This window comes from Stenella coeruleoalba (assembly GCF_951394435.1).
Source record: "Stenella coeruleoalba genome assembly, chromosome: 10".
Classification (NCBI taxonomy): domain Eukaryota; kingdom Metazoa; phylum Chordata; class Mammalia; order Artiodactyla; family Delphinidae; genus Stenella; species Stenella coeruleoalba.
Genome location: NC_137156.1, coordinates 67,797,719 through 67,823,052, shown reverse-complemented (window position 1 = coordinate 67,823,052; position 25,334 = coordinate 67,797,719). Strand labels below are relative to the sequence as shown.

Below are 25,334 nucleotides of genomic sequence, written 5' to 3'. Positions count from 1 at the left end.
TGATTATTATTTTCCCATCAAGCCATACACAACAATCCACTACATACATATACAAGCATTGATTTATTCATTCAATTAACAAATGCTTATGGAGCACCTGCTGAGTGCTATTACTTCGTTGTGATCAAAAGTCCCTACTCTCTTGGGCTTCCCTGGTGGCACAGTGGTTGAGAGTCCGCCTGCCGATGCAGGGGACATGCGCTCGTGCCCCGGTCCGGGAGGATCCCACATGCCGCGGAGCGGCTAGGCCCGTGAGCCATGGCTGCTGAACGTGCACGTCTGGAGCCTGTGCTCCGCAATAGGAGAGGCCACAACAGTGAGAGGCCCGCGTACCGCAAAAAAAAAAAAAGTCCCTACTCTCATGGTGCTTTCATTCTAGAGAGCAGAGATAGACCATACACAGATACATAATGGTGGTGAAAATTCTAAGAAGAAAAATTAAAGCAGGATAGGGACAGTGGGTGGCCAACGGTGCATTGGCTGGGGAGTAGGAGAAGTTACTGCTTCAGGTAGAATGGTCAGGGAAAGGCTTCCTTGTGAGCCGAACTTTAAGTAGAAACCTGAATGAAATAAAGTGACAGCATTTAGGAAAACTGGGGAAATTTTATAGGCATGAGAAACAGCAAGAGCAAATGCCTCAATGTGGAAGTGAACTTGGCATATTCACAGAGAGTAAAGAAGTCAGCGCACCTGGAGCAAAGTGAACAAGGGGGAAAGTGGTGATGATGCAGAGAGGCAACACAGACCAGATTAGGCAGGGCCTTTGTAAATTATGTTAAGGTCTTTAGCTTTTACTCCCAGCAAGATGAGAAGCCACTGGAGAAGATTTGGAATAGAAGAGTGATGTGATATGACATAAGTCTTGAAAGCATTACTCTGAGTGCTCTGTTGAAAATAAATCATGAAAAGGCAAAGAGGACAGTGGGGGTTCCAGTTAGGAAAGTATTTATTGCAACAATCCACATGATGATGGTTGACTGGACAAAGGTAAGAATGGTAAAGGTAAACATTTCAGAGTTTGGAATTTTGACATGTTTTGTAGTTAGAGCTGTCAAGATCTGCTGATAGATTAGATGTGAAATATGAATGGAATCAAGGATCATTCTTTTTCCTAACCTGAGAAGCATGTCTGGAAGAGGGAAACAAGGTTCAATTAGGACATGCTAAGTTTGACACCGAGTTTCAACATTTAGAGGTCAGGAAAGTGAGGAGAATCTAGCAAAGGAAATTGAGAAGTAAGCAGTGAAGTGAGAGGAAAAGCAAGAGAGTATTGAAAACAGGGTTTAAGGAGAACTTTGTTAAATGCACTGAGAGGTTAAATAAAATATAGACTGAGAACTGGCCACTGGATTTGGCACTGTGGTGGCCATCACTGAGCACTGATGGAATGGGTGGAGTGAGTTCAAGAGTAGTGGGAAAGGAGGGAATGGAGACAGAGCATAGACAACTCTTTTGTAGAACTTTCAGTAACTGGAAGCAGAGAAATGTAGCAAAACAGGGTTGTGCTATGGAGGGAGGGTTTTTTTTTTTTAATGAAACACAATTTTAGGCTATTTGTATACAGAAGAGAATAATCTAGTAGAAGGGAAAATTTGATGATGCAGGTGTTAAATCCTTAAGTAGTCAAGAAGAGATGGGTCCCAGGTTAAAAGGTGGGGGGGGGGGGGTAAGGTTTCGCTTAACCAGGATACTCTATTGTCACAGAGAGGAAGGGCAAAGAACTGAGTAATGACACAGATAGTTGGGAGACTTGGTGATAGAACTAAATTTTTCCTCTGGCTGCTTTATTGTCAAGGAAATAAAAAGCAAAGTCATCAGCTGAGAGTGAGCAGAGTGGAAGAGGGTGTTAGAGGTTTGAAAACAGAGGAAAAGACATTAAAAAGTCTCATGGAGAGTGGTAACACAAATCAGGGGAAAGATAGTTCAACTGTTAGATGGTTTTGAGATTTGTGAACACTAATTAAAAGTGCAGTTTTGTGTCTTTTTTAAAGCTACATATAATGAAGTATATTGATACTGAAATATCACATATATATGTATGTGTATACATGTGTGTATGCATATATACATGCACACACATAACATATACTCACATACATACAATATCTATGTAATAACATGCACACACACATACAATAGCAATGCAAGAATATGCTAATATACTCTTTCAAGGCATTATATGGTTATTTACTTTTTTTAGTCAAGAGTTTCTAACAGATTGTATTTTCCAAACATGACAACAATATCTCCCATCCCAAATGCTCTTCTGCAAAAATGTGAATCTGACACTCCCCTGGTATGAACTGGAACCTATTTCTTTCTTTCTTTCCTTTTTTTTTTTGCCCTGCCTTGTAGCTAGGGGGATCTTAATTCCCCAACCAGGGACTGAACCCAGGCCACCAAAGTGAAAGCTTAAGAGTCCTAACCACTGGACCACCAGGGACTTCCCTGGAACCTACTTCTTTACAGCCTTAAACCTGGGCAGGCCCTGAGACTGCTCTGACCAATCAAACATTACAGTAGTGAGCTGAGCTAGTTCTAGACATAGCCCTTAACTAGTCTGGCAGCTTCTGCTTCCTGTCTCTTAGAATACATGCTCTTGGGAGGTTCCCTCTCAGAATCCAGCCGCCTTGTGGTGAAAAGCCCAAGCTATGTGGAGAGGCCACAAGGAGACACTCCATTAAGCAGTCCCAGCTGTGTGAGTGATGCATGTTAGATGCCACACCTAGCCAAGCCACACTGTCAGAAGACTACAGCTTCTGCCAATATCTGACTGCAACAGAATGAGAAACCCTATGTGGAACTGCCCAGCTGAGCTCACTCTATCCAGAGAAGAATGAAATATAATAAACAGTGGGTTTTTTTGTGGGTTTTTTTTGCGGTATGCGGGCCTCTCACCACTGTGGCCTCTCCCGTTGCGGAGCACAGGCTCCGGATGCACAGGCTCAATGGCCATGGCTCACAGGCCCAGCCTCTCCATGGCATGTGGGATCTTCCCCAACCAGGGCTCGAACCCGTGTCCCCTGCATCGGCAGGCGGACTCTCAACCACTGCGCCACCAGGGAAGCCCTAAACAGTTGTTTTAAGCCACAAAGCTTTGGGGTAGTTTGTTATGTAGATAACCAGAACAACTGTACAGTATTTTTTTCCAATAGAAAATCAGTTACTGTTCCTAATTATATAAAGCTGGGAATACTAATCCTGCACTAAGAATGAAATGGATACCATCAGAAAGCAGCACTACTATTATAATCAATGTGGTGCTAATTTTTTTTTCCAGACCAACCTAATGGCCTCTTTGACCAGAGGTCCTAGCCCTAGAGGCTCCACCAGCACTGCTCTGACACCACATGGTACTCTTTGGTTTGTTAGCAGAAGAGAACACACGCCATTCAACCTGAACAATATCGGAGACTGGCTCCAGAGCACACAATTTACCTAAGAGCACTTGATGCCACAGGACAGCTAAATACCCCACTCAGGCTGAAAAATCCTTTTCTACCGAGAAACCTACTCCTTAGTCGATCAAAATAACAGTATATGAGGGATACCTAAGAGATATTGCGGGTTTGGTTCCAGATGACCACAATAAAGTGAATACTGCAATAAAGAGAGCTGCACAAATTTTTTGGTTTCCCAGTGCATATAAAAGTTATCTTTACACTATTCTGTAGTCTATTAAATGTGCAATAGCATTATGTCTAAAGAAACAATGTATATACCTCAATGAAAAATATTTTATTGCTAAAAAAATGCTAACCATCATCTGAGCCTTCAGTGAGTAACAGTAGTAACAAAGATTACTGATCACAGATCACCATAACAAATACAATAATGAAAAAGTTTGGGCTTCCCTGGTGGCACAGTGCTTTAGGAATCCGCCTGCTAATGCAGGGAACACGGGTTCAAGCCCTGGTCCAGAAAGATCCCACATGCCGTGGAGCAACTAAGCCCGTGCGCCACAACTACTGAAGCCCATGCGCCTAGAGCCCGTCCACCGCAACAAGAGAAGCCACCACAATGAGGAGCCCGCACACAGCAACGAAGAGTAGCCCCCGCCCGCCGCAACTAGAGAAAGCCCGCATGCACCAAAGACCCAACGCTGTCAGAAATTTAAAAAAAAATAAAAAGATTTAAAAAAAATTTTTTTAAAGACGAGGAAAAAGAAATCTTAGCAACACATTTAGCCTCTCCAAAAGCTCTAATATTTGTCAAGAATGGTCACAGAATTTGGAAAGTATACCAAAGAATCAGTAGAAATGATACATTTAGAATAATTAAATTACTTTGCCAGTACAAGCCAGGTAGAATTTGCCTTATCATTGTGAAAGAATTCCGGAGCTCTGCAGAAATACGCCAGATTTAAAAATTATTTTTACTAAACTGCTTGTAACTCAGTGTTGCAAGAAAGATTGTGCTGCAATGATGCCTCTGGGTCAGTAAATGAGTAAAGTTGTAGAATATCCATCATAAACATGCTAACTTTATTTTAAAACTATATATGCATAAAGATTGTTTAACATATGCTAATATAAGATTATAAAATCTAATTTAAAGAAAATTACATCAAAAGTACGGCTCTCATCAAAGAGAGCCATAGTACTAAAAACTTTGGGTCAAAATCAATTTAATGGAAATTAAACATTGCATCTCAAGTTTAAGTTGTTAAGGGATGATTCCCAGATCTCTCTCCATTTTACATTTTACTTTTGAACATTCTTTTATTTACTCCTTTTATTTCTCGCTAAAAGATTAACCATTAAGAACCCAGATATATTCAAACTTCTCCAGTATTTCTTTCTTTAATTGCTATTAATAATCAAGTGTCTTACTGTGAAGTAAACTAACCCTATTTGAAATATTTATATTATATACCAAAGCTCTAGCACTCATCCCAGTATAATACAAAAAATATCTAAACTACAGTGCTTGCAATTTTAATGAACTTTCTGCCAAAAATATCTTTAAGCCCAAGAATTTAAACTTTCATTTTAGGTTGTTCAACAACTTAGTTGGCCAAGGCTTGAAACTGATTTTCAAAAGAGAAATTTCTGTGAAACAAGAGATGTAAATCCAACCTATTTCACACAGATCTTCAAGCATATATTTTCAAGAAATAAGAATGCAAATAAGTAATGTGGAAATTCTTTTAATACTCCTCACTAATATGGAGGTGTGTCTATATACTCTCTTTGCTTGACATACATATTTACTCCTCCACCTCTCACAGGCCTACATGTCTTCCTCACTCCAGTCTCAACCCAAACACATCTTCCCTCACAGGCTTGTTGATAACCAAAATAATACCACTTATAGCTTCAATCCTCTTTTACAACACAAATATTTACAGGAGAGTTAAGACTTAAAAGTCTTAGTTTAAGTAAGCCTATCATATTCTTTCCCTAGAGCAGATAAGGATCTTGCTAAGAAGGGATCAAAGCTAACTGAAAGGTAAGTAAAATATCAGTGATATGAAAAATGGAAGCTCCAGTTGCTGATGTCAAGGGCACCCATTCACGATTCTGAACACAGTGAACTTACCTAACAGTGGGCTGTGGACAGCTGAGGCATTCTCAGGCTCAGAGCCCTTCTACACAAGAATGAACAAAGCTCTACTTAAAGGCAGCATTTAATCTGTCTCCCCTAGATACCTCTTTTTAGATACAGAGACCAATAAGAAACCAGCCCCAATTACCCCCTCCTCCAAATGTTAAAGTTGAAAGCTGGAAAGTAGATAACTGGGCCAAAATAAAAGACTGAAAACTAAGCCCGGTGGCTTAGCAGTAGGTAGAAATACACACCCGTTCACCCTGGGCTGAACAGCTGGTGTTTGTCAAGTGGAGTAAAACTGAAGCTTTGTTTTCCCTAGACACTCCAAGGACAAAGTTAGTGGCAAGAGCTGAGCTTGCTGAAGTAAAGAGATAAGATGACCACTCCTGAGGTCAAGGAAAACTTCCGTGTCTGCAAATGCGCAGGAAGGCTCCTTGGGGGTCAAAAAGGGAGGGAGTGCCACCCCATAATAAGTGTGGACATACCCCCACAGACCTCTGCGGTGGACTCCATCTTAGCAAAAAGTTGTGCACGCATGTTGGGGAGGGTTCTAGGACCAGTCAGGTGTGAAGAAAGAAACAAGATAACTGACCAAAGGTAAACAAAGACTCAGAAGAACTGTCCTATATAAGTGATTTAAATCACCTCTTTACTGCACTCCTCCTCATTAGAGAGGAAGCCCATACACTTTTTCTCCGGGTGTGTATTTCTGCCTTGCTTCTGCCTTAAATAAACAAACTGCCTGTCTGTGTGCTCTCCCACATGTTATGCTGTGTCTCTGATGATAAACTTTGTACCTTTTTTTTTACAGTTTTTGCCTACTTGAGAAATTCATTTTTCAAACGTGGTAAGAGCCAGGGCCACTTTGCTTCTAGCCTCTAGCCCCTGGTGATCTGATGGCTAGGATTCCTGGTTTTCATCCAGGCTACCCAGGTTCAATTCCTGGGCAGGGAACTAAGATCTCTCTTCAGGACCACTCACTGCTATCTCTCCGAGATCGGAGGGGTGGGGAGAGGAAGGAAATCTATAAGAATGAAGCCCATTATGTGCAGAAAGACTCAGGCTCTGGAGGTACCAAGAACCTCTGAAGATGTATATGTGCATGTGCCAGTGCGGTAGATCTGGTGCATGAGCTTGGGAAATGGAAACAGGAGAACTGGTTAAAAGTCTTTTAAAAGGCTTTAAGACCTTCAGATAATCACTCCTACTCTATTCTGCCAGGCTTTTTCCACATGATAGTTTTACTCTCTACAGAGGTTAAAACAGAGTCTAAACTACTGCAGGGCACCAAACAGAGCTGATGATGTTAAAACAGGGAAATTAAGTCAAAGACTATGTAATAAATGATGCCCTTGGTGCCCTTCCCACACTGAGCTCCCGAAGTGTTGATAGCCAGACTTTTGCCTTCCTAGGAAGGAGAATGAAGGATTCCTCACTGGGAAAATTCAGCCAGGGGAAAAGACCCAGAAATACTGACAGTTGCTCTCCTTCTCCCATGAGAAGCCAGGCTCTCTTCTGATCACTGTACAGTAATATCCGCCAGTCGGTAAAAACTAGCCCCATTCACAGAGCTTTCTGTCAAATTTTTACTGCATCATTCTTAAGTATGAATGGAAAAGAATACCATATAATGAATAAAGCTTCCAACATGAAGGAATGAGACCTAAAGCAATCAGAAAAATGGAAATTGGAGGAAATAGAAACAATTCCAGGAATAAAAGAAGATTCCAAAGAAATAATAATTAACATTCATGAGAGCATAAACATTATAGTACATCCCTGAAAAAAAGAACAGGATATAACACAGGAGAAAAAGATCCAGAGCCCAAAAAAGCTTTCAGAAGGCAAAAAGAGGACAGCTGTAATTTAAAACAAAATTCAGTAATAATGATAGAATAGAACTTTGAGGGATTCTGCCAGAGAGTAAAACAAAAAACATAATACAATGGATAAATGGGTGAGAAAATATAAGAAAACTGGTGAATCATTCCAGGATGTCCAATTCTAATAAAAGAGTTCTAGGAAGAAAAAACTGTGAAAACAGAGAGGAAGAAACTGCAAATGAAGTAATACAATAAATATCCCAGAACTGAGGGAAATGAGTTTTCAGGATGATAGAACTCACTGGGGAGCCAGCATAATCAACAGGAAAAAACAAAAAAAGCCCATGTAAGACACATCGCTATAAAACTGCAGACCACTGGGGACAAAGAGACCATCCTAAAATCTTTCATGAAAACAACTTGTCAATAAAAGACTAGAATGACTAGAATGACATTGGACTTCTCAATAACAACACTGGAAGCTAGAAAATAATGAAGCAATACTTTAAAACTTCCGTACTTTATTTGTAACCAAGAATTTTATATCAAGCTAAACTAACTATCAAGGTAATGGTAGTCTAAAGACATTTCAAGTATGCAAAATATCAAAAAAATTTCTCCTACACATTTTTCTCAGGAAATTATTGAGAAAGTAATTAATCAAATGAGGAAGTAAACCAAGAATTAAGGTGACACTGGTTTAACCCAGGAGACAAAGGAACATGGGAGGGGGCAAAGAAAATTGTCTGGCCAACACAGGAGGTTGGAGGGCTCCATACAGGATGTCACTGGGAAAAAAAATTAAACTTATAAAATACCTAAAGTATTTGAATATACTCAAAGAAGATTTTCATTTCTGCCAGAAGTCTAGGAGAAGGAAAACTGAGAAAACAAAACAAATGAAAAGAGAAACAATTATTAATATAAAAAAACAAAGTTACACAAGAAAGAAAGGAAATGTAACTTTAATTCACTATATGGCTCAGAAGTAAAAGTAATTACACAGACATAGTAGCAACTGCATATTGACTTAACCAAAAAAAAAAGGTGATATAACTATTTTGGAAGTACTGGAAGAGGGAAAGAGTATACGTGTATGGAGAAGAACATTCAGAGCTTAATTCTTATCTTCTATAGTAAGAAATCATTAAATGACATCTAAAATAGAAAAAATCAAGATGTACATTAAAAGAATATTATTTAGAAATATGAAATATTAGAAGAAATAGCTAAAAGAACTGAATAAAATAAGTATGGAACAGAAATCAGGAATGGAAGAGATAGAGCCAAAAACTACTATTTTTCATTAAAGGCCTAGTTATTTTTAATATATTATTTAAAAACCCATATATACATATTTCTTTGATTTTTTTAAAAAAAAGAAATTAAATAACGCCTAACATAAAAGCCCCTCCCCCATCCCCTACACCAAGTGTGTTTCTCTGGGTCACAAAGTTAAGCAGTCTCAATTCAGCCTTCACTGCCGTTTATTACTTTAAATATTAACAAATGAAAGCAGCCAAACCTGCACAAGTGCAATGATCCCCTGCTGAATCACCACAAAAGCTACATCATTTATATATCTCACTCCCAGAGTGAATGAAAAATGAAACACATTCCACAGCAGAAAAAATGCCCTTGAGAAAGCTTTGTCTCTTGACTGCAGCATAGCATCTGTCCATTCACAGCTTCCACACTCTGGTGACAGTATATACAGGGCAGAAATGATAGCAGCTACCCTGCCAAGCAAGCCCCTTCAGAATATGAGTCACCCAGCTTCAGCAAAGAATGGGAAAGGCAGAAGGTGCACATTTGCATCCAAGTTATCTAGAGATGCTTCATGAACAGTACTTTCACAGAAGGCCGTAATTCCAAGGGCATAAAGGGATTTTGCTGTGCCAAATCCTAACCCTGTATGCTCTAGTCTTACCTATTGAAATAAACAAACAAAACAGCTGGGAACTTTAAATAAAAACACAAATTTACTTCACCCCACCACCCCACTCTTACAATTTATATTGAACACCATTAAAAACATTCAATCTGTGAAATTTATCCAAACAATCTCCTGTCTTCCTACTACTGACCCTTGCTCTGGGGGGTTCATAATTCTTTAATATCAAGACAATACAGCATAGTGATAAGGGTACTGGCTCTAGAGTCAGAATGCTTAGTTTTCTATCTCAACTCTGTAAACTGCAGTGCCTCAGGCAAATTTACTAATCTCTGCGTGACTTTGGTTACCTCATCCTTTTAACAATAACAACAAAAAAAGGAGCATCTATCTAGGGTTATTACAGGGGTTAACTGCACCTGGAACCTAGTAAGTTCTCTTGAGTAAAGTTATTACCACAATACATTCCTTGCCCTCCCTCCAACAGACATTCTTCTCTGGACTAGGCTACCAAACAACACCAAGTCATCTAAATGTGCTTCCAAACTATGATCATGGCACCCCTGCCAGGGCACCACGTGTGGCCTTGGCCCTTGAATCTTACTACGTGCACATCCCTAATAATAATCCTTGTCAACCTCCTGGTAACCATGGTCTTGATTTGTATCCTTTTATTCTTTCATGTTTTAACTACCTATGTATGTATTCCTTAAAAAGTATCCTCGCCAATGCTTATTTGTGTTTTTTTTTGTTTTGTTTTTTTGCTTTTTTTGGCTGTGTTGGGTCTTCATTGCTGCGCGTGGGCTTTCTGTAGTTGCGGTGAGTGGGGGTTACTCTTCATTGCAGTGTGCGGGCTTCTCATTGCGGTGGCTTCTCTTGTTGTGGAGCATGGGCTCTAGGCATGCGGGCTTCAGGAGTTGTGGCTCACAGGCTCAGTAGTTGTGGCTCGCAAGCTCTAGAGCACAGGCTCAGTAGTTGTGGCGCACGGGCTTAGTTGCTCTGCGGCATGTGGGGTCTTTCCAGACCAGGTCTTAAACCCATATCCCCTGCATTGGTAGGTGGATTTTTAATCACTGCACCACCAGGGAAGCCCCTATTTGTGTTCTTTTTGATGATAGCCATTCTGACAGGTGTGAGGTGGTATCTCATTGTGGTTTTGATTTGCATTTCTCTAATAATTAATGCTATTGAACATTTTTTCATGTGCCTATATATTTTCTTTGGAAGAATGTGTTTACGCCTTCTGTCCATTTTTTTTTTTTTTTTTGCGGTACCCAGGCCTCTCACTGTTGTGGCCTCTCCCATTGCGGTGCACAGGCTCTGGACGCGCAGGCTCAGAGGCCATGGCTCACGGGCCCAGCTGCTCTGCGGCATGTGGGATCTTCCCGGACCGGGTCATGAACCCGGATCCCCTGCATCGGCAGGCGGACTCTCAACCACTGCGCCACCAGGGAAGCCCCTTCTGTCCATTCTTTAATTGGGTTGTGTTTTTTTGCTATTGATTTGTATAAGCTGTTTATATATTTTGCACAGTACTACCTCAACCAGTCAGAATGGCCATCATCAAAAAGTCTACAAATGATAAACGCTGGAGAGAACGAATGGAGAAAAGGGAACCCTAGTACACCACTGGTGGGAATGTAAAATTGGTGCAGCCACTATGGAAAACAGTATGGAGCTTCCTCAAAAAACTAAAAGTAGAACTACCATACGACCTAGCAATTCCACTCCTGGCAATATACCCAAAGAGAATGAAAACACTAATTCAAAAAGATACATGCACCCCAATGTTCACAGCAGCATTATTTACAATAGGCAAGATATGGAAGCAACCTAAGTGTCCATCAACAGATGAATGGGTAAAGAAGATGTGGTACATATACAATGGAATATTACTTGCCCATAAAAAATGAAATTTTGCCATTTGTAACAACATGGATGGACATGGAGGGTATTATGCTTCACAAAATAAGTCAGACAGAGAAACACAAACACTGTATGATATCACTTATATGTGGAAACTAAAAAAATAAACACACAAATGAATATATCAAAACAGAAACAGACTCACAGATATAGAGAAGAAATGAGTGGTAACTAGTAGGTAGGGGGAAGTGGGGAGGGGCAAGATAACGGTAGGGAATTAAGGGGTACAAACTACTGTGTACTAAATAAATAAGCTACAAGGATACATTATACAACACAGGGAATATAACCAATATTTTATAATAACTTTGAATGGAGTATAATCTATAAATATACTGAGCCACTATGTTGTTCACCTGAAACTAATATAATAAATCAACTACACTTCAACCAAAAAAGATAAAAAAATTATAAGGAATTGCTACAAATCAACAAGAAAAAGAAAAATCCCAAATGAAAAATAGCAAGTGATATGAATAATAATTAACAAAAAGGGAAATCCTAAAAAGAAATACATAAAGCAATGGTCACCAATACTGCTAGCTTAAAAAAGGAAAAAAAGCAAAGGATGACAATAAGATGCCACTTTTATATCCAACAGAATTGTAAAAATCATGAAAGTACAGCCCAGTCAGCAATTTGGGGGAGTAATCTGGTGAAGTTAAATAGGCATATACTCTACAATGCTGCAATCCCACTCCCAGTGATATCCCAGAGAAACTCTCACATAGGTCCCTGAGGAAATTTATAGGATGTTTATCACAGTACTATTTCTAGCAGCAGGAAGCTGGAGGCAAACTAGGAGCAACAGTAAGAGAATAAAGGGGAAAATAAGGTGTAAGAGAGGAGGCTTAAATGTACTTATGACTATAGTGTGCCATGAACCAGGGAGTATAAAAATATCTCAACCGTCCCTTAAGTTCCAAAAGAAAATATAATAAACAAAACAATATGCCAAGTTATCATTCTACAGTGAAAAATAGTAAGAGAGCCTGATGTTGGCACTGGCCTTACCAACACTGTACCTAAAGAGTCAAAACATCAGAAGGCTGCACACTTGGAGTGAACTCTAACAAGGGGAAATGGATGTGTCATATGAATCATCAAAGGATATTCAAAGGACAGTCAGATGGTCTGATGCATGCATCTCTATAACATAATGAAACCAGATCTCTCTCTGCTGTATAAATGCCTCTTCTTCTATAGACTGGGCTTCATGAAATCTCCACTGGCTCTGATTACTCTGAATAGGTGATTTATGCTGCAGTTCCTGGCTTTTACCTTTTTCTGGTTCAAATCTTAAATTGCACTTTACTTCATAGCTGACTGCTGAAAAACCAGTTCTTTCCTGCCTAGAACCTGGAACCTTGCTAATCCATTACATATATGCACCAGTTTACCAGAGGGATGTGCCCCCAAGATGTAAAGGGTAGGGCCAGCTTAACAAGACTCCCTTTTCCAGGACTTCCCTGGCGGTCCATTGGTTAAGACTCTGCCTTCCAATGCAGGGGGTGTGGGGTTCCATCCCTGGTCAGGAAGCTAAGATCCCACATGCCTTGGAGCCAAAAAGCAAAACACAAAGCAGAAGCAATATTGTAACAAATTCAATAAAGACTTTAAAAATGGTCAACATCAAAAAAAAAAGACTCCCTTTTCCCTATAAAGTATCTGGATGGGCAGTACTAACATCTGACTCTGTGATTCTCCTTTTTTTAATGTTTCTATCATTTACAAATCACTCTTCTGGCTGACACACTTTCCTTTAGATAAATTCATGCTAGTTCCTAAAAAGTCCAGTATGCTGCATTCCTCTTCTAAGGCAATTACAACTATGCTGTGAACAATTATATATTGGCTTTGTAACTAACTCCCAAAGGGAAAACTTATTTCCATAGTTCAAAAGTTCTTAGGGATGATAACCTCATTTTTACCTTCTTTTATTGACTTTAAGGTTGTAATAGGGAAGAACAAATCTGACTCCATATCAGATCTGTTTCTTTTACTTTAACCTTTGTGCTCTGTTGCCTGTGCTTGGTTATGCTGGCTCTGCATCTTTTGTCAAATAATGTTGCCAATAGCCTGAAATATACAGGATAGCCTATTCTTAGGGCTCTGACCTTTATATTTTTTTAATTTTTCAAAATTTATTTTATTTTTTTGGCTGTGTTGGGTCTTCATTGCTGCATGCTGGCTTTCTCTAGTTGCGGCAAGCGGGGACTGCTCTTCATTGCAATGTGTGGGCTTCTCATTGCAGTGGCTTCTCTTGTTGCGGAGCACAGGCTCTAGGCGCATGGAATTCAGTAGTTGTGGCACGTGGGCTCAGTAGCTCTGGCTCATGGGCTCTAGAGCGCAGGCTCAGTAGTTGTGGTGCACGGGCTTAGTTGCTCCACGGCATGTGGGATCTTCCCAAACCACGGCTTGAACTGGTGTCTCCTGCACTGGCAGGCAGATTCTTAACCACTGCACCACCAGGGAAGTCCCAGGGCTCTGGTCTTTAATGGTCCATTCATATAGAGATAAAAAGTTGCAAAACAGAGAATAACATTTGTTTTGTTGGAGGTTTACAAGGACATCATGACCTAAGTGGACAGCTGCAAGAACAAAGGATTCCAGCACCAAGAAGTGTGAAACTAACCACGCCCCTCCCTCAGCTTGCCTTTAAACGTGCTTTGCTGAAACCCTTCAGAGAGTTCAGGGATTTTTGGGTACCAGCCACCCATCTCCTCGCAAGGCCCTGCAATAAACCTTTCTCTGCTCCAAACTCCAACATTTCAGTTTGTTTGGCCTCACTGTGTGTTGGGCATACGAACTTTGTTCAGTAACAAGGCCAGAGCTAGCATTTAACTTAGATATGGCCTCTGAATTGCCTCTTACTGACGTTTCCTAGTCACTGACTTGCCGAGTGTAATGAATTCCTCCCCAGTTCAAGCCTTTTCTCTTAATAATCAGTATACATCTTTTATGGGACCCTCAAGTCTGATCAGCATTTGATAAGCTTATGGCAATTTTAATTCATAGTTTAAGGGTCATGGCCAGAAAATCAAGAGTTCCCATTCAGTTGAAAGTCTGAAATAATAGGGACCAGGAATTTGTAAGATGAAATGATATTAAATGTCATGAAGTTGTCATTTTAATTATATTTCTATTAGGTAGGAAGCAGTACAAGAGATGATAATAAGCTTTGAATTATTATTATCACTATTGGTCCTTATTTTAATAACAGAATCCATCTATATTCATCTTAAAGAAACCATGTCATGTTATGATTATCCATAAAACTAAGTTTAATTCATCAGCAGTATCACTTTCAAATACAAAGAAGAATAAACAAAAGTCTATTTTGGAATTATACCTGGCTAAAGCTAAATATTTCAAGGCGCAAATCCAAGGCACTGCCATATGTAAAGGAATGGTACTGGAAATGCTCTTAATTCTATTAAAAAAAAAAAAGAAAGAAAGAAAAGCCTTTTCTTCCTGCATTAAGAGCTACTGTCAAAGACTAGGAGAACAGTGACTAATACCCAAACCTGTTATCACTGTACTCTATAATTAACAATGAATCAACATATGCCCAACTTCTTAATTCCCTTCAGGTTTGATAAGAGAAACAACAGTTCAAGAGATCTATGCTGAGCTACTCTTCCTTCCCACATTAAAAAGAATACTACTTCTCTTTAGCAATCTTATAGTTATTTTTCACCTACTAGACCAATTCCCTTCCTTATAAATATTCAGTCTTAGAAATGACTGACTTACATAGTTGGTTCAATACTGTTGCTTTCAGCAAGTTCATCAGTGGTTAAAGACAAGGAAGAATAATAAAAAGTCAATGTCTTGCCACTATGGAAAATAGTATGGAGGTTCCTTAAAAAACTAAAAATAGAGTTACCATATGATCCAGCAATCCCACTCCTGGACATATACCTGGAAAAGGTGAAAGCTCTAACTCAAAAAGATACATGTACCCCAATGTTCTTCATAGCAGCATTATCTACAATAGCCAAGACATGGAAGCAACCTAAATGTCCATCTACAGATGAACAGATAAAGAAGGTGTGGTGTGTGTATATATATATATATATCATGCAATATTACTCAGCCATAAAAAAGGAATGAAATAATGTCATTTGCAGCAACATGGATGGACCTAGAGATTATTCATACTAAGTGAAATAAGTCAGACAGAGAAAGACAAATATATGATATCACTTTTTTTGTGGAATCTAAAAAAATGATACAAATGAACTTATTTACAAAACAGAAACAGACTCAATGACATAGAAAACATACTTATAGTTACCAAAGGGGAAAGGGAGGGTAGGGATAAATTAGGAATTTAGGATTGACAGATACACACTATTATATATAAAAGAGATACACAGTAAGGACCTACTGTATAGCACAGGAAACTGCATTCAGTATCTTATAATAACCTATAATGGAAAAGAATCTGAAAAAGAATAATATGGGTATATGTATAATAAATATGTGTACACCTGAAACACTGTAAATCAACTATACTTCAGTTTTTTAAAAAGTAAATAAATAAATAAAATTAACTACCTCTTAAAAAAAAAAGCCAGTGTCTTTTACATGGTAAGATAATGTCTTAGACCATTTGGGCTACTATAACAAAATATCATAAACTGTATGGCTTACAAACAATAGTAATTTACTTCTCACAGTTCTGGAGGCTGTAAGTACAAGATCAGGGTGCCAGCCTGGTTAGGTTCTGGTGAAGGCCCTCTTCCAGGTGCAACCTGCAGAGTTCTTGTTGTGTCCTCATATAGTGGAAGAGGCTAGGGTGCTCTTTGGGGTGTCTTTTATAAGAGCATTAATTCCATTCATGAGGCCTCTACCCTCAAGACCTAAGAACTTCCCAAAGGCCCTGCCTCCTAATACCATCACATCAGATATCAGATGTTCAACCTATGAATTTTGGGAGGACATAAACATTTAGACCATAGCACATAAAGATTTAGCTTAACACTTATATGACAAATTCATCTGATGCTGCTAAACTAAGCTGAAACAGTTGGGGGAATCATTCCTAATCTGTAAATTGTCGTCAAGAAAGAAAATCAGATTCCTTTACCAACATGTTTATAAGGCCTGGGACTCTTGTCAGTTTTTGCTCTCCACTGAATTCTAAAGTTTAACACAGTTCCTTTAAGTACACAATAAATATTTGATAAATGAATAAAAGAATGAGACATAGGAGAAAAACTTTTTTAATGATCTATAGATATGATGCTATCCGATAAATCTTCTAGATTCTGAGAGGTATTTTAATAAAATTAATCATAAAATGTAAGTTCTATCACTAGGTTGCAAAGTTCATGAAGGCAGGTATTATGTCTATTTCATTAACTGCTGCATCTCTAGAACCTATAACAAAGTATGATATGTAATAAGTGATTAATATTTCTGGAATAAATGAATGAATGAAAAGCTCACAAGGTCTTCACATAGGAAGAAAATTGTAGAGCAAAAGAACACGGAAATGACTATCACAAAAGTCAAGATAATGACTTACAAACAGGAATTCAACAATTCTTAAATGTATGTACCACGTTAGTCCTATTCACAGGACCAATGCATGACATTATGAGACTGTCCAACTTCTCTAGGTTAGAACACTTCCTTCCTATTAGCTCCTACCTTCTTGCAATCTTTCTATTTTTAAAATGTACTTTCTCTTCCTGAGCATCCTTCCTGAACTGATCCTTGCAGGTGGAGAGATTGGTTGATCTCTCTAATCTCTAACATTCAAGACCCATAGCACTCACGGTCTTTACTACTCATTAGGGAGTAGGAATCATTTTTATTGTCCTTTATCACCTCATTTATGAATCTTTCCTTCCCCAAAGTCTGTAAGTACTTGGAAATCTGGGACCAAACTTTATACTTAAGTTCATTCTCCACACACCATCCTATTCCTTTCCCTCAATTGCAAAACTAAGACCCTGGAGGAGTAAGAGTTCAAATGATGGCTGATGACAAATTTTTTGCTGCAGACCTAACGGTTTGTTTCCTGCTGTTGCTTCATGGTTATAAATGGTTTAGCCATCCTATTTGCTTCATTGAGTCCTAAAAATATGCCTTCCACATCCCCTAACTGCAGATCTCATGCTGTAGCTCTTTGGTAGTTTCTTTGGTAACCTGGCCTCCACCTTTTCAGCTATGTGAAAGATGAACAGAACTTCAGTGCACTAGCAACATTTCAGAGCCTTATTGCTAAGGATTGTGCCTCCTCATTAAATATTAAGTAAGCTTTGTAGGTGGCATTGATTAAACTGCTAAAAAAAATCCATACCTGAATCTGTTTAAAGAGACAAAAACTATCAGCAGTCACTCCTCTGGCAGACAATTACAGCTTAGGTTCTTTTTTTTTTTTTTGGCTGCATTGGGTCTTTGTTGCTGCGCGCAGGCTTTTTCTCTAGTTGCGGTGAGTGGGGCTACTCTTTGTTGCAATGCAAGGGCTTCTCATTGTGGTGGCTTCTCCTGTTGCGGAGCACAGGCTCTAGAGTGCAGGCTCAGTAGTTGTGGCACACAGGCTTAGTTGCTCAGCGGTATGTGGGATCTTCGCGGACCAGGGCTGGAACCTGTGTTCCCTGCATTGGCAGGCGGATTCTTAACCACTGTGCCACCAGGGAAGTCCTAGCTTAGGTTCTTTATTACAGATGTCAGAAGTTATTTAAATCAGCTGACTTTTCCAAATGAATTTAATCACCTGAGAAACATATTTTTCCTACTGAGAATATTTTTTAAAGTGACAGTAACAGTTCTGCACATCAGTGCAAAACACTATATAAAAAATAACACTAACAATGGAATCCAAACCCTTTTTGCTGTTTCAGGAATACAGAGTTACTTATCTCCTACAGAATGCTTGATCTTTCACAACACACCTGGTACCATCATCATTTGGTTTAAGAAAATCATGCTTTATATGTTTAATGTCAAAAATTTTGTTGCATTCTCAAACTTATTCTCTATTTATGTTACACAATAATAATTATAATAGACAACACTTACTGATCACTTAAAGTGCTCCAGGCACTGTGCTAAGTGCTCTTTACATGTCATGTAATTAAACCCTCACACAAGGCCTATGAACCCTCATACAAGGTCACACTTACTCCTTGGGTAATCTTGGGCCCTTCCATGGCTCTAAACATCACTGACTGATGACTACATAACCTCGTTCTCCAACTCCAGTCTCCCTTTGGAAATCCACACCCACACTCCCATTTGGGTGTGGATATCTCCTCCTGGATTCAGAAATGCTCATCTTCTATTTTCCCACTTTCTTCCTCATCTTCATACATATACAGACTTGCTCCTCAAAGTCTGCCCCCATCTTATGTTTTATACCTTAGATAACACAACTACTGCCCACTGGATTTCTCGAGTAAGAAATAGCACAGGTTTGAAATCACACTGCCCAGGTTTGAAGTCTTATCTCAATCACACAATGGCTGTTCGAAATGGGAAAAGTAAGTAATCTATGTTGGCGTTTCCTTTACTGAAAAACTGAGGATATAAATAATACCTATCTCATAAGATGATTGTGAGGAATAAAAGAGAATATGCTTAAGTTTTATAACAGTGTCCAATATACAGTAACTGCTTGATAAATTTACATGTGAAATATTTTATTACAATTTTCTTTGATTTCTCCTTTTCCTTTAACAACCACATACAGTTAGTTGCTATCTCACTAATTCTATTTCTAAAAGCTTTTTTGTGTGCAACTCCTGCATCCTCTGCCATTCTCCGGGCTCAGGCTCACACTATTTCTCATCTTCACAGGTTCCTCACCTTTGCCACTCCACTCCACTATCAATGCTGCAAAAGCAGATAATTATATCCTTCCATTGCTTAAAAAAAATTCTTCTGGCTCCTCACAGCCTTAAAAAATAAAAAGCAACTTCAGAACCTGGGACCAACAGCTATTTCTGGTCATGTATTTTAGAGACCTACTACCAAGACCTTGTGGCTGAGGCAGCACAGATCAGACCCTACAGGGCCTGGTCAACAATAATAAAGATATGGGTGTTTTTTCTGAAAGTTACGGGAGGCCATTAAAAGATTTTAAGCACAGCAACGGCATGATCAAATCAATTTTAAAAGGTCATTTTGGCTATAGTTTGAAGAACAGAATATAGAAGCCTAAAAATGGAGGTGTAGATTCTATTATAGTTGTATTGGTGAGAGATGGTGGATCAGGATGGAAGCAGTGGAGGTGCAGAGATTAAAGAAATATTTAATAATAAAAATATAGAGAACAAAGTGATGAACTCATATGGATTTCTCATGTGCAAAAATAAGCTGATAAGCACTGGGAAAAGACCAAGCTGGAAGAGCAAAGGAGGCTGGGAGAGTCTTATTTTGGAAGTGCCAAGTTTGAGATGCCTTGAGACAATCCAAGGGAGATGATAAGTAGGAAGATTTCCATTTCCAGTTATTCAAGGCCAAGTTATTTAAATCTTCTTGCTGAAAATATCTAAAAAGTACTACACAAAATATTTCAAAAACCCAGTTTCTGAAAAGCATCAAAGAGCCAACAATATGGTAAGGAATTATTAAGCCAAATTTTCAAACAAATCAAAAACCCAGAGAAAAAAGCTAAATGACCTAATCTGCTTTTTCCCTAAAGGCAACTGCTAATCTAGGCAAAACCACAGTTTGACAGCCTCTTTGGACAACGGGGGACAGATGTGAGAGCTCACCCAAGTGGAGAATCTAATTGGAGATACTCCCATATTAAAATAGGACCTCAAAGGGCTACACTCTAGATAAAGGGAAATTAGAAGTAAATCATGTTACCCCAAGGGTCTGAGGAGATGGTCTAGTGCTAAAGGGATGGATTAGGGAGCCTTTTCTCTAAAGGTTGTAACCACCACTGCAGTTTCTTTCCATAAATTTGATGTTCAGTGTGCATCACTGATGTAGTGCAGAAAACCTCAATTTTAGTTTTGTTGAAAATGGTTCCAAGTAAATTTACAGAAGTAAATGAAATTTTTCTCTAGAGGAAGGCTTTTTTACCCTATGCCTTAAAATATCTCCACAAATAAAATTTCAAAACAATGAACAAGCACTTGAGTTATAAGACAGATTATAAGACACCTATGCTTATTACATTTAGAGGTAGCAAGAAGGCAGCAGGCTATATCAGTCTGAAGGTCAGAGAGAAGTCGAGGCCAGAGATACAGATCTGGGAGACACTGGTAAATAGATACTGAAGCTGTGGGTATGACCTAGGAAGAATGAAGAGAAGAAAAGGGAGTATGGGTCAGAGCCTTCAGGAACTCCAATATTTAAAGCCAATCTAGAACCACTCTGGAGGCAAAAGGAATCCCAAACTCCCAATCTTTTTGAGGGCTGAGAATTTTTTATTTTACTGGGTTCCTGTGTAATGAACTTCCACTATTTAAAATAATAACTGAGAGAGTCTATTCCTGACAAACAGAAAATCTAAACAGAATGATGAACTTCCTTTTTCTCCCTTCACGTATCAAGGATTATGCCATACAAAAACTCAACCTTCTGAATATCCATGTATTTTTTCACATTCTCATGTCATGTTCCTTCTGCTTGGAAAACTACCCCCGTGTTCTCCACTAGTCAGAATGCTACTAATTATTTATGAAATAGTTCAAGGTTCTGCTCCTTTTAGCATTATTCTTTATCACCTCCAGTTAAGTACCCCCCCACCTCTCTCCTTCCCAGACTCTTTTCCTCATATCTTATCTTTTTTTAACATCTTTATTGGATTATAATTGCTTTACAATGGTGTGTTAATTTCTGCTTTATAACACAGTTAATCAGTTATACATATACTTATGTTCCCATATCTCTTCCCTCTTGCGTCTCCCTCCCTCCCACCCTCCCTATACCACCCCTCTAGGTGGTCACAAACCACCTGGCTGATCTCCCTGTGCTATGCGGCTGCTTCCCACTAGCTATCTATTTTACGTTTGGTAGTGTATATATGTCCATGCCACTCTCTCACTTTGTCACAGCTTACCCTTCCCCCTCCCCATATCCTCAAGTCCATGCTCTAGTATGTCTGTGTCCTTATTCCTGTCTTACCCCTGGATCTTCATGACCTTTTTTTTTTTTTCCTTAGATTCCATATATATGTGTTAGCATATGGTATTTGTTTTTCTCGTTCTGACTTACTTCACTCTGTATGACAGACTCTGGGTCCATCCACCTCATTACAAATAACTCAGTTTCGTTTCTTTTCATGGCTGAGTAATATTCCATTGCATATATGTGCCACATCTTCTTTATCCATTCATCTGTTGATGGACACTTACGCTGCTTTCATATCCCGGCTATTGTAAATAGAGCTGCAATAAACATTCTGGTACATGACTCTTTGAATTATGGTTTTCTCAGGTTATATGCCCAGTAGTGGGATTTCTGGGTCGTATGGTAGTTCTATTTGTAGTTTTTTAAGGAACCTCCACACTGTTCTCCATAGTGGCTGTATCAATTTACATTCCCACCAACAGTGCAAGAGTGTTCCCTTTTCTCCACACCCTCTCCAGCATTTATTTTTCCTAGATTTTTGATGATGGCCATTCTGACCAGTGTGAGATGATACCTCATTGTAGTTTTGATTTGCATTTCTCTAATGATTAATGATGTTGAGCATTCTTTCATGTGTTTGTTGGCAATCTGTACATCTTCATTGGCAAAATGTCTATTTATGTCTTCTGCCCATTTTTGGATTGGGTTGTTTGTTTTTTTGTTATTGAGCTGCATGAGCTGCTTGTAAATTTTGGAGATTAATCCTTTGTCAGTTGCTTCATTTGCAAATATTTTCTTCCATTCTGAGGGTTGTCTTTTGGTCTTGTTTATGGTTTCCTTTGCTGTGCAAAAGCTTTGAAGTTTCATTAGGTCCCATTTGTTTACTTTTGTTTTTATTTCCATTTCTCTAGGAGGTAGGTCAAAAAGGATCTTGCTGTGATTTATGTCATAGAGTGTTCTGCCTATGTTTTCCCCAATGGTGAAAAACTGAAACCATTTCCACTACGATCAGGAACAAGACAAGGTTGCCCACTCTCACCACTATTATTCAACATAGTTTTGGAAGTTCTAGCCACAGCAATCAGAGAAGAAAAAGAAATAAAAGGAATACAAATCAGAAAAGAAGAAGTAAAGCTGTCACTGTTTGCAGATGACATGATACTATACATAGAGAATCCTAAAGATGCTACCAGAAAACTACTAGAGCTAAGCAATGAATTTGGTAAAGTAGCAGGATACAAAATTAATGCACAGAAATCTCTGGCATTCTTATACACTAATGATGAAAAATCTGAAAGAGAAATTAAGAAAACACTCCCATTTACCATTTCAACAAAAAGAATAAAATATCTAGGAATAAACCTACCTAAGGAGACAAAAGACCTGTATGCAGAAAATTATAAGACACTGATGAAAGAAATTAAAGATGATACAAATAGATGGAGAGATATACCATGTTCTTGGGTTGGAAGAATCAACACTGTGAAAAAGACTCTACTACCCAAAGCAATCTACAGATTCAATGCAATCTCTATCAAACTACCAATGGCATTTTTCACAGAACTAGAACAAAAAATTTCACAATTTGTATGGAAACACAAAAGACCCCGAACGGCCAAAGCAATCTTGAGAACGAAAAATGGAGCTGGAGTAATCAGGCTCCCTGACTTCAGACTATACCACAAAGCTACAGTAATCAAGACAGTATGGTACTGGCACAAAAACAGAAACATAGATCAATGGAACAGGATAGAAAGCCCAGAGATAAAACCATGCACATATGGTCACCTTATGTTTGATAAAGGGGGCAAGAATATACAGTGGAGAAAAGACAGCCTCTTCAATAAGTGGTGCTGGGAAAACTGGACAGGTACATGTAAAAGTATGAAATTAGAACATTCCCTAACACCATGCACAAAAATAAACTCAAAATGGATTAAAGACCTAAATGTAAGGCCAGACACTATCCTCATATCTTTTTCTTTTTCTTTTTTTTAAAAGGGCTTCAAATGCTTGACTTATTTATTTATTTACTTATTTATTTATGGCTGTGTTGGGTCTTCATTTCTGTGCGAGGGCTTTCTCTAGTTGTGGCAAGCGGGGGCCACTCTTCATTGCAGTGCGCGGGCCTTTCACTAACGCGGCCTCTCTTGTTGTGGTGCACAGGCTCCAGACGCACAGGCTCAGTAGTTGTGGCTCACGAGCCTAGTTGCTCCGCGGCATGTGGGATCTTCCGAGACCAGGGCTCGAACCCGTGTCCCCTGCATTAGCAGGCAGATTCTCAACCACTGTGCCACCAGGGAAGCCCTATCCTCATATCTTTTTAAACAGCATTTATCTCATAGCACTATTAGCTGCATGCTGGTCCGTCCAGTACGAGCGTTGGCTTCCTATGGGCAGGGACTATGTATAAGTTATCTGCAAACAGTGGGTGCTCAAGTGTTGGATAAAATGTGTAGCGAGCTTACCAGTTGTAAACAGCAATACAACAGAAAACTTCCAGATGACACTAACATTAATTCCATTTATAAAAGTTGCTTTTAATTTTCATTCTCACTTTTCTTTAAATCATCATTTTCCTTTCATCTTCATTGAATATGATCACATGAACATACAGATTAAATTATATATTCATATAATGATGTGTATGGTTTTATTGTTTTGCATCTAAATATATCTCTGATTCTAATATGTGGTGGCTACACCTAGATAAAATGAAAATCTCAACTTACAAAAATGTCTAAGAAAAAAAATCTATGGATAAACGGTCAGTAAATGTCATTACTTTGATGGCCATGAGTATGAAAACGATAGTATGTCTCACCTAAATACAAGATTCTAGTTAACATTAAGCCTGTGAAAAAATTCATTGCTCGTTTCTAAGTTCTGAATATGAGAGTTAAATCTATAAATCAACGAGGTTATTCCTACACAAGCAAGATAATAAAAATCACTTTGAAAAAGCTGTATTTTGAAACATTAAGACTTTAGTTCACTTACTTAGAAAATTCAACAGCAAGCTTTAAATCAATGTATTTCTTCTATTTAACCTTAACCGTTATGAAAATTAATTTTAAACCAAGACTCTAAGCATTTTCCTGGCTTATTCTTGCACAAAAAAGCCACAATACGGGGCTTCCCTGGTGGCGCAGTGGTTGAGAGTCCGCCTGCCGATGCAGGGGACACAGGTTCGTGCCCTGGTCCGGGAGGATCCCACATGCCGCGGAGCGGCTGGGCCTATGAGCCATAGCCGCTGAGCCTGCACGTCCGGAGCCTGTGCTCCACAACAGGAGAGGCCACAACAGTGAGAGGCCCGCGTACCGCAAAAAAAAAAAAAAAGCCACAATATGACAGTTTACTTAAAATTATTTTCCCTTTTGCTAGAGATAGTGGGGTAAGAGAAAGAAAGGAAAAATAAGAACACAGGACTTAGAGTTGGAAATATTGGATTCACAATGTACTTGCTATGTGGCCTTGAAGTAAGACTTTTCCTCTGAAGCCATGTTTCTTTTACCTGTAAAAGGTTATTACTAAAATTAAATAAAATAATGTCATTAACAGCACTTAACAAATTAGTACTCTTCAAACTGTGGGATGCATCCCATTAGTAAGTCATAAAATCTATTTAGAGGGTTGGAATCATCAACTACTTTAAATTATACCAGAACAGACATAACAGAGTACATTGCATGGAGTCAATATTGCTTTATCAAATAATACTTGTTTCAGTATGCCTATGGGTGTGTCCATGTATATGTATGTATGTGCATTTATATATGTGGATTAGGTTGCAGTATAAAATGTGTTTCTTACTGTAGGATGCATGCAAAAAATTTCAAAGTCACTCCTGTAAACCATAATGTATGTTAGTGATCAAAGGTGACCTGAACAGCCTATCTAACCTTTTTGTGCCTCAGTATCCTCCTCTATAAAATGAAAATAATTGTATTTCCTCATAGACTGTTGCAAGGGTTAAATCAGATCAGGTAAATAATCAATACATGGCAATTTTAAAATATGACTACCAGTTACCTTTATTAATATATTAAAGTAAACTAAATTTTAAAAGATCAGGGATGATAAATCCTAGAATACAT

General features: G+C 38.7%; 1 protein-coding gene across 10 annotated transcripts in view; it reads right to left on the bottom strand.

Annotated features, from left to right (window-relative positions):
- The window catches only part of DOCK3 (dedicator of cytokinesis 3), a 408,834-nt gene that overhangs the window by 206,823 nt on the left and 176,677 nt on the right, over nucleotides 1-25,334 (bottom strand). Inside the window, exon 1 of one of the 10 annotated variants that reach the window (XM_079934761.1) lies at nucleotides 8,899-9,127. The exons of 7 other annotated variants lie outside the window; for them this stretch is intronic. In XM_079934761.1, coding sequence (XP_079790887.1) covers nucleotides 8,899-9,042 — 144 coding nt within the window. In that variant the 5' untranslated portion in view covers nucleotides 9,043-9,127. 2 more of the 10 variants (XM_079934764.1, XM_079934763.1) reach the window with 2 other exon arrangements.